At 41.4% G+C, this 10,363-nt stretch overlaps 1 protein-coding gene across 1 annotated transcript; it reads right to left on the reverse strand.

Moving 5' to 3' along the window:
- Positions 1-775: 775 nt before the first annotated feature.
- On the reverse strand, positions 776-10,157 carry ndufa10 (NADH:ubiquinone oxidoreductase subunit A10). The gene is made up of 10 exons (XM_058623476.1): positions 9,997-10,157; positions 8,922-9,090; positions 7,774-7,989; positions 7,566-7,652; positions 6,764-6,885; positions 6,483-6,550; positions 6,243-6,297; positions 6,042-6,127; positions 5,788-5,896; positions 776-1,002 (listed from the first exon to the last, which is right to left on the reverse strand). The coding sequence occupies exons 1-10, from the start codon at positions 10,069-10,071 to the stop codon at positions 934-936; spliced, it is 1,056 nt and encodes a 351-aa protein (XP_058479459.1). The 5' UTR covers positions 10,072-10,157; the 3' UTR covers positions 776-933.
- Between the last annotated feature and the right edge of the window lie 206 nt (positions 10,158-10,363).

Consider the following 10,363-nt stretch of genomic DNA (forward strand, 5'->3'; position numbering starts at 1 on the left):
CACCTTATTTTACCCTAAGTTTCACTTAAAGTGACTTATTTGAAATCACCAGGTCAATTTGACCGGAATCGACCCCAAGAATCAACTCTCCAATATCGGCCTTTGAGGGACAAACTGATCCAGCGTCGTGTGACTGTTTGAATCCAGTGCCGGCAGAACTCCAGAGGTCATCGCGTGCCCCCCCCACGTGTCACAACCTGCCCGTTACGTAGCCTCAAACCTCCTCTGGTGTCCACTCGAGATCAATCTACTGCAGCTGCATCACTGTTTGTGCTGAAGAGGGAGCTGAGCCTGATGATGAGGGCGCACTTGAGTGAGATTTTGGCCTGAGATCTGGCAGCGGCGGGGGGAAGGAACAAGTCGTCGTCGTCGGGGGGGGGGCCCGGGGCCCGCCACTGAGCCCGCTTTATCCTCCCCTATCTGTGCTGCCGATCGCTGCTTGATTACAGCGGCAGCTTCTCCGTTAAAAACAGAAACACAGAAGAAGAATCGACCGTTTCAAAGAGGGCAGCTCGGGGGCCGACCCTTCAAAATAAAACTCAAAGCCAAATAAGAAGATTTACCAGAAGGGAGACATTGAGACGTAGAGAGCGATAAGAGGGCAGAGGTGACAGGAGAGGTTTTTATTAACACATTTCATCACGAAAACTTCTCCTACGGACACAGAAATATGAGTAAACATGGCGCCGTATGATTGTAATAATAGTACTGATTTGTCTCGAGGGGGAAATAGAAGATCTTTGGTTTGACTCGGGTAGAAAAGACGATTCAACACTTACTAGACTCAAAATTTATTCTTTTAATACACACATGTACAACAAGGAGACAGCTGGATCAATACTACATGAGCAGTGCAGAGTTCACCCAGAGAGCTGATCAGTCAGACGAGGAGGAGGCGGGGAGACGGACGAGTGGACAGGCCCGTGACCTCGTTTACTTCAGCCAGATGTACTTGTCTCCAACATCTGCATTATAACCAGGTGCATAATTCTTCCCAGGAAGCTACAGGAATTTAAAAAAAGGAAGGAAGTTTCAGTAAAAGGAACAAAATTGAGCAGTCAGATGGAGACGCAGTAATATTTTTAATCATTTGCCATATTTGTTGGCAAATATTGGTCACATATGTACTAGTACTGGCTAATATATCGTCTGATATTAGTATTTTTTTAACTACAGTCTTTTCTGTGTAGGAAATGTGGTGCAAGACTGTTTGCCATAACAATTAACACTAATGTTGTGCCTGTGCATACATACGTACTGTATGTATTTATGTACAAATAAATATTTATAGACACCCACGTGCCACAAGGTGTTCATATGCACAGATTGCAGCATTGTTGTTGTTCTTAACTCACTTTAAATTAAGTTAATGTTTAAATTAGCATTTGAAAAATATCAATTTGGGGAAATACGCCATGGCATATCGATATTAATTAGGAAAAATTAGGAATCGCTGATTGGCGATATTATTGGTATCGTGCGGTACTCTCCCCTACTGTATTATGTTATCTTATGTTAATAAAATGCAGAAAAACATATAATTAGAGCTGCAACTAAGAATAATTTGCATAATCAATTAATATGTCGAATATTTTCTTTTTTTTATAAAAGATTAGTCCATAAAATGTGAGAAAACGTTAAAAAACCTGTTAATGATGACGTTCTCGAACGTCTCGTTTTTGTCCACAAACCAAAAGGATTCACTTCTAATGATTTCTTTGTGATATGGAGCAAAGAAATTAAGAAAATATTCACATATGAGAATGTAAAACAATCAGAAATCTTGTTTGAAATCATGAAAAAAAGCTCCAAATCCATCCGTTTCAGCTCTAGATGTAATTTAGAATAAGTAAACTACGTAAAATATACGTATACATCCTTTCCTTCACTCAAAACCCCATTTTTGATGGAAACTGGATAAAAATGTGTCATCACAGTGTTTTCTGCGCCACACAAATGTCCTTCCGTGACTTTTACCGCACAAGTTCAAAGGTTCAGATGGAAAATTACGCAACCACGCGTCACTGTTTCCTCAATCTCTCCATGGAGATCCAGACTCAGGAACAAAATGTCGGGTCACAGCCTCCTGCAGCATTATGCAGCTTGATTTTTGCAGCAGGGGAGGGGGAGAAAAATAAAAAACTCCCCAGTCAATAAACAGAAAAGGTCAAACCCAAATGTTTCCCTGCAAGACTGATGATACCGAAAGCACCACAGAATATTCTACATCTGACATTTGCCTCCTTGTGACTACGAGTCGCTCAATATTTCAGCAGGAGAAAAGGATTTCAATCGCGCCGACAGTGCAGCGTCACAGAAGGCAGGGAAAAATAAAACATTATTCCATATAAAAGAGGATTTATTTACAGGCAGAGGCAGGGATCCTCAATCACACGCGTGTGTCAGATTTAATAAAGCGCTCAACTCAACTCTTCTATAAAAACAAACCGCGGAGCGTCACACGCCAAACACAAAGGGTCATTACACGCGTCCGCGTGTAATGTCAGGACTTCGCAGCACAGTTGCAGACTTAATGGGCACGAGGAAAAGTCTCAGTGCGGCGAACCGTCCACATCCACAATTCATCATGTCGACAAGGCTCTGCTATCTGTGAACTTCCAGACTTGGCAGAGGAAGTTTCCCCCCACCCCCGAACACATCGAAAGAGAAGAAAAAAGATACCCTGGTGCCAAACAAATAAAAGTTTCCCAGTTTGGATAAAGGCTGCAACTAACAAACGATTATGTGTCTGGTCCGTTAAATCAGAACATGGTGAAAATACGTGGTTTCATTTTGTCAACAAGGCAACAAAGTTTCAGTTTTAATGATTTCTTTGTTGTATGGAGCAAAAAAAAAAAGAATTCTCCAGACAGTGGAGACGGGCAATTTCAATTCAAGTATTTGTGAAAGTTAACATTTTATAGATGATTACATTGGTAATTTTTTTTTTTCTCCAATTCTCCCAAGTGGAGACTCAGTACTTCTTATCACCACAAGGTGACAGCAGATTCTACTTTTGTTGTGAACTCATCTGACCCTGACAACCTCCAGCTGTGCTCATCGTAGGAGAACGAAAAACGACAATTCATACACTGGTATACCGAAATTAGATTAAGATGAATTATTATCCTAATTATTGTGACTTAATTTACTATAATAATTAGTATTATTGTTATTATTATTTTGTGATTTGTTTCATTCACATACCCCGGTTTATACACAGCAGAACAGTATTCCTGACTTTCCTACAAGTACCACCAAGAGGAAGCTTGCGTACCACTGATGGTACACGCACCACAGTCTGAGAACCGCGGCTTTAAGTGGACGCATGTATGGCAAGTAATATCGCTCAATTGTAGCACAGTTTGGATCGTTCTGCATTTACTGTCCTACCGCCTCAACGTGGGCGGAGTCATCCCGAAAACGCCGCAACGTTGTTTTCTTATACGCGACACAAACACACACACACACACAACTCGGCTTCATTCATATTGAACATACAGAGAGTGTATCTGAAGGTCATCCGGATTGTTTGTGGACAGTGCGGGGAACGGGAATCACACCGTGTGTCATCATTTCCACAGACGTGCACATATCCGGCACTAATGGACAATATTAAACCGAGCCCCATTAAGAGAGATACTGAGCACAATGAGCTCCGAGGACAACGCAACGCAACCTTGTGTTTCCATGGAGACGAGCCAATATTCGCCGAGCGCTGCCTGTTTTTGTTTGCCTCTCGACCCGTCGCTAAGCGGCGGCTCATTGTGGAGACACCACTGCTGTCTCCCCCTCTCGCTCTCTGTGTGTGTGTGTGTGTGATATTATAAACTCTTGACCTTGCTTTAGGAAGTGCCATGAGATAATGACGCTGCTGAATCCCATGTGATGACTCCATGTGATGACAGTGAAGGCGTCACCGAATGCAAGAAGCAGAAGTCTGTGTGATGTTTGGATGCACACCTGCTGTCAATCCTGCTGTGCACTGCTGCCACCAAATGTCCAACAGTGGAACAGCACGTGAGGCCATCAGAGCCACTGAGGGACCGATTGTGACGCACAACACGACACGTAAACACGACGGGAGCAGAAACATCACTGTGAATGTTCTCATCATGACATACGGCACATAAAAAAAACGCACTCATGATGTTTCTGTTTCTGTGACCGCGTCGCAGGGGTCACGGAGGAGATGATAATACCCCCCCTGGACTCGTACTCATTAATCCAATCGGAGACGACCTATGCTTTGTGACGCGGTGATTTAATAATCCCGCTTGTCTCCACTAAGCAGATGGTAAAGTGAGGCCATAAAGACAGAGGAAAGGTTCTCAGACGCAGTCGGAGCCGCACAATGAATCGCTTTCAAGCTGAAACCGTATAATTAGTCAATTGCAAAAGGCTCTAGTTTAATTGTTTAATTATAGTTTTGAGTAAATTCATTCACTACAGTTACAGTAATTGCTAGAAATCGTTGTCTAAGCTCTAACCAGTCCGTCCGTTCACCTCTGACCTCTCGCGTCAACGAGGCATTTGTGTCAGCAGAGCATTGCTCACACAGGACGGTTGTTTTGTTGTTGTTGTTGTAACTGTTTCTGGCTCCAACTCTGAGTCTGAGTGTGTTGTTTGTGAAAAATCTCAGGAGATCAGCAGTTTCTCCTTAAAACCGGGGCCTGTCAGGCACCAACAATCCCCTCCACAGTCTCTGAGACCCACATGTTTCTACTAACTCCGTGTTGTTGTGATGTGAAGCGTCCGACTTTGCAGAATGTCCTGCATTTGTCAGTCTGGATAGTTGGACTGATAGATAAATAAAATAAAAAGTACACACTTCAGCATGTGTGCAAGTGGAGAAAAGTCCCCGTCGTAGTTTTGGCTAATTTTAATGTCAAAGACATTTTTTTTTTATTTTTTTTTTTAAAAAGAGACTTTTCCAGATTCCTTTCATCCAATCAGGAGCCAGACTCTCCGCTCGTGCGGTTAGGGCTGTTTGTAAATAAATGCCTGCCAAAGCCAACAAGTTCACGACATGACGTGAGGAGGAGGTAAGAGGAATGCTAACAGACAACAACAGCAGCAGCAGCAGCAGCAGCAGCAGCAGCAGACAGGAAGCTGGTTCTGAGATGACCTCACCTTTAAATTATCAGATGATGGAAGCGTCGGTGCCACAAATACCTTGTGTGTGCACATAATGGACGTCGTGTATATCAGATACAGTAAAAGGTTCAAATGTCTGGGAACACTTTCCCATTCAAGGTGAAAGGGTTATTATTATTATTATTATTATTATAATAATTATTATAATTGTAGCCTGATGTGTAAAATGGCAATGATTAAGTTAATCAGTGACGGTTGCTGGTCTTTGAAACAGGGTAGGCTGATTTCAGACCCAGTTATTTATACATAAGTTCTGCAAGGAACGGTTTGAACCTTTTTCACGATTAAAACAAGATTTCTGATCGTGTCTGCTTCTTAAATGTGAATATTTTCTTAATTTCTTTGCTCAACATAACAAAGAAATCATTAAGTGAATCATTTTGGTCTGTGGAACAAAAACAAGAAATTCTCATTTCCAGGTTCGACAAACACTGATCGACATTTTTCAACATTTTCTGAGTTTTTTTGGACCAAACAATTATTCGATTAATCAAGAAAACAATCGACAGATTGATCGATTATGAAAATAATCGTTAGCTGCAGCTCTGTCCAGGACATTTGATTTCTTTTTCTCATTTTCCAGGACACGTGGGAACACTGGAAATGCTAAAATAGATAGTTTTTATTTACCCCTCTGTAGGCGTAGTATTTGTCATTAAAGTCGTGGGCTCCGATGGTTATCTCAGGCAGGAACTTGGGGATGACGGTCAAGCCGGCGACGGACCATTTGTCTTCCACACTGTAAAATATGGAGGAAGAAAGAAAAGAAAAAGGAAATCATTTTACAGCCAGAATGGGATGAATTTGACAACACTTTTACTTTTCTACATCAACATTCCACTTCATGTTCAGAGGCCGAGGGGGAACTTTATTTTGAAACTCACAGCATTCTCAGGTTGTGGTAGCTAATGTCGTCCATTTTCTGCCACGGTACTTTTTCAAACTTCAGATCTTCCATGTCTTCCGACACCTGTGGACGGCACGGGGCAGAGTGAGCAGTCCACAGAAAACACGTTTCGGATTTTAAATTCAACACCAAAGCAGCTGCTGCTGCTGTCCATGACACACACTCTCTCTTCTCTTACCCTCTCAACATCTTGGGCTTGGGTCGCATCATAAACGAGCAGCTCCGACGAGTCGCTACAACAACAAAAATAAAGACACAAAGACATCTTTTAAAGCAAACTGGGATATTACTAGATGTTAAATATGAACCACGGTTGAGGGGGAACTTCACAAACTCCAATTTTCTTGGTCACCAAACCTCAGATTTTCAACAGTCACATCTGACTTTCATTCATTCGTCCCGTAGATGGTAAACTCACGTGACGTTGGGCAGGAAAGACTTCTTGTAGCTGTCTTCGATGCTCTTCAGATAGCTCAGGGGCACGTTCTGAACACAAGACCACGGGAGAGTTGATTTTTAATTCATATCGGTGAATCATTCTTTGAACACTCTAATAACAACATCGCAATTGATGTCATTTATCTCCGAGTAGTACTGTCGTCATTCCAATTTGAAAATACAGCCCTCCCACAGGTCAGATTACAAGCATGTTACAGAGATTGCCGTGGGTGTGGATTAGCGTGGAAGCGTCTCACATACCTTGCCGCTCTGTTTCAGCTTCGTCTGCACCTCCTCGGCCGGCACGTCGATGTAGATGCTGAGGTGCGGAGGCAGGAACTCGCAGATGCTGATGTCCTTGATCTCGTTGTAGTGCTGCACACCTGCACGCGAGATACGTGACACCACAATTTATCAGTTCACCGCTGTACGTATCATAAGCAGCAGCACTTTTATTTCTACATGTACTAGGAACAGATTGCAGCTCGGGCCGCATTTTCCCTGTCCAAAACTGGACCGAGCCCAAGAGGATATTGACAAAACCCGACAGACCTCGGCGCCAGACACAGTTACGAGTAAGCTGAAGTGTTCTGACTATCCAAGAGGTTGTTAGCTTTTATTTATGGTTATGGCAAACAACATAAGTTATTGTGACATCCAGGAGGAGGCAGCTACTCGCCCCGTGAACAGGAGCACTTATGAGTAGGACAAACTTTTGGACTCACCATTAACAACGATCAGTTCTTTTTAATTAACTCTTGTAAACGCTGATAACTATTTACACAATCAAGCCATCGTGATTTATTTTAAAGTTGTTGTGGAGGAAAAGGATAAACATTCCCCGTGGGTGGTTTCAACAGCCTGTGTGATGCGTTCACTGTCCTGTCGTAAATAGTAAACCCCCCACCAGTTCTAAACAGAAATACTAATACACAACTTACTCTGTTGTTTCTCATTATATGTCTATTTATTATAGGTTCAAATCCACACTATTTTACCCAACACTCATTTTTGGAGCCCATGAGGTGGCTCGGATATCCACACTCCACTATGGAATACTCACACTCCTTCCTGATGTAACCCTCTTTGAACATGGCCTCCAGGAAGACCATGTCGCTGAAGGGGGAACGCTCCAGGATCACTCCTTGTCCTTAAACACAAAAGAGCAGGATGAAGTGTTAGTGATTCTGCTCATTTACTGCAATTCCCTTAAATCCAAGTCTTTTTCCTTTTGTTGGTTCATTAAACACAGAGACATTGTGTTGTGATACCTGTGGTGATCATGTGTTCGATGGCATTGGAGTACTGGAGCAGCCTCATGGCGTACATCCACAGCTGCAGCCTGTAGCTGTTTCCATCGGAAGCTTTGGGGTCCGCGTAGAACCTCTCCAGGCTGCACATGCCGTTGAAGTCCAGGGGGAGTGGCTCCTTCTCTCCTGCCATCTTGTCCATGTAGAAAGTGTCAGGCTCAGGCATGTAGAGCATCCCTGCAGATATGCACACAAACGTTAGTGTCTGCACTAGAGATCAACTGGCCCATATATTTACCCAGTTTTCTGTTTTTTCCTCCATTTGATAAAATATAAAACTGCTTTCTTCAGTCTCTCCAAACTATATTTAATGTCTGGAGTGGAATGTTTTCAATAAAAATAATTAAAATACATGAAACAGATAATCAAAACATGAAGAAAATAAACGTTTAGATGAAAAATAATTACGTTTTAGTGACCTAGCAACATTTATCAAAAATGTGAAATTTGTAATAATGAATAAATATAAAAATGGTAAATATCAGATTACAGAGTAACCAATCCAGCTCTAGTATAACTTAACAGCCATTTGTATAAATGCCTCATGTAAAATTCTGTGATCATTGGCATTTAGATTAGAATGATGTGACTGAAAGTTGGTTTTATATATTAGCTGTTTTAACTCGTAAATGTTTTTTATAAACCTGGCGTAATTGACCTCTTTCATTATGCCAATTTTGTACCATTGTTGTTACGGCTACCTGACTAAAGTTATGGCATTGCAATTGCATAAATTATTAATATTCATACTTTAAAGAATAAATCTATTACAATAATATGAAAATATTTATTTAGCACTGAATGCTGACATTCCAACATTGCACAATATAAAATAAAATTCTAAATCGAACGTTTTACTTACCACTCATGAATAGTCTACAGGCCTATAACTGACTGTATTTGATGGTAAAATGAAAATATCTTATCTCATAAAACACAAAGTCAAATAGTAGGACAAAATGAATAAGGTTTCACCTATTATCCGAGTGTGAGTAGGTCACACATAACACTTGACATTTTAACCTTCAGAAACAGTTTATTTCTTAAAAAAACAAACAAATAAAACTGCACACATAATCTAATGGTGGACTTTTGCACAGCTCAGTTACCTAGCTTGTCGGCCAGCTTCTGGGCCAATGCTCCTTTCCCCGAGGCCAGGTTTCCTTCCACGGAGATGATTTTGCTGGTCTCAGTCAACCGTGGGGTCGTCCTTTCACCCAGTGCATAGGCCAACCAGCCGTACCGTAGGCTCCTCACCGAGCTTGTGTGAACACCTGCCTGGATGACAAAACAAAAGGAATGTAAACATGCCATAATCTGCCATGGAGTTAACACACACAAACAACAATCAGATACAACTGTTTGTGAGCCCCAGGGCCAATGATGAGCTTTTCTAACACACTTTTCATCCATGCTTTATAAACAAACCTAAAGGTAATCGGAGTGAAGACAACTAAAGGGACAATACTGATAACAAAAAACAATAAAAGCTTATACATAACAAAGTAAATATGTATACAGAGCAAACATCTGTAGGTTTATCAGAATCGGAATACTTTATTATACCAAAAGGATTATTATGACACCGATTAATTTCTTTATAATGACAAAGTTAGGGCATGTTGCTAAATTTAGCTTACTAAATAAAATGAACAGAAACTGTGGCAACAATGTACAGTATATTTACCAAGTATAGGTTAGCTCAAAGCCCAATTATATGGAGTGTACTTTAATTAAGACTACAAACAGATGCTAAACCCGACATGGACTTTGCAGCATGGAGCCGAACAGCGGGTAAACAAATCATTAATATAATAAATGAGCAGAATAAACTCAATTGTGCAGCGGTAAACAATGGCAGTGGCGTAAACTTAAAATAAGTTGATTTCTGGATGAAACTCGTTTGCAACACATCAGAACTAGCTTCAAGGACTTCTGTAGAAATAACAAAGCTCCCCATTTACTCCCAATTTAACTCATTGAGTTACAGACTGTTGTTACAGACTTGTTAACTGTCAACAACATTGTTATAAACAAACCAAGAGAGCGACTGAGTCGTTGTTGACAGCTAGCAGTAGCTTCCAGTGGCTAAAGCTAGCTGGCTAGCTTAGCTTGTCCTTGTGAATTGGAGACGTGCGGCGAGTAGAATTCTAACACGTCTCTGCGTGTGTTTACTGTCCTCACCTTCTGTGTAGCAATCACCGCTTGGGAAGCAGTTGCTCCCGCAGGGATGACCAGCCTGATCACCCTCAGGGCCATGGTTAACTGTCCTCTAAAGAACCCTCCGACCTGACCCGAGAAACAACAACCACCGATAACTCTCTCCGCGAGTGAGTAATACGTCACACTCAGGGCTTTTGGCTACTGTTGTCCCACACAATATACGTATGAATGCGTCCAATCATTTGCCTGAATTTAATTCATTTTTAAATACAGTACAACTTTAAAATGGCAAATAGATAAATAATACATTTGTAATAAAGTAGCCACTCATGTGCTATTGAACCAAAATAGAATTGCTCTGTTTTGTCTTACTTGTTTGTATTTCTCT

Source organism: Solea solea, chromosome 2 (genome assembly GCF_958295425.1).
Source record: "Solea solea chromosome 2, fSolSol10.1, whole genome shotgun sequence".
Classification (NCBI taxonomy): domain Eukaryota; kingdom Metazoa; phylum Chordata; class Actinopteri; order Pleuronectiformes; family Soleidae; genus Solea; species Solea solea.

Excerpts from the sequence above, each read along its gene's own strand:
- ndufa10 (XM_058623476.1), bottom strand. The coding sequence starts at position 10,071 with ATGGCCCTGAGGGTGATCAGGCTGGTCATCCCTGCGGGAGCAACTGCT. Across the intron at positions 6,886-7,565 it reads GGGTTACATCAGGAAGGAGT|GTGTGCAGCACTACAACGAG; the intron begins GTGAGTATTCCA and ends TCTCGCGTGCAG. Across the intron at positions 6,298-6,482 it reads TCTTTCCTGCCCAACGTCAC|CGACTCGTCGGAGCTGCTCG; the intron begins GTGAGTTTACCA and ends TTGTTGTTGTAG.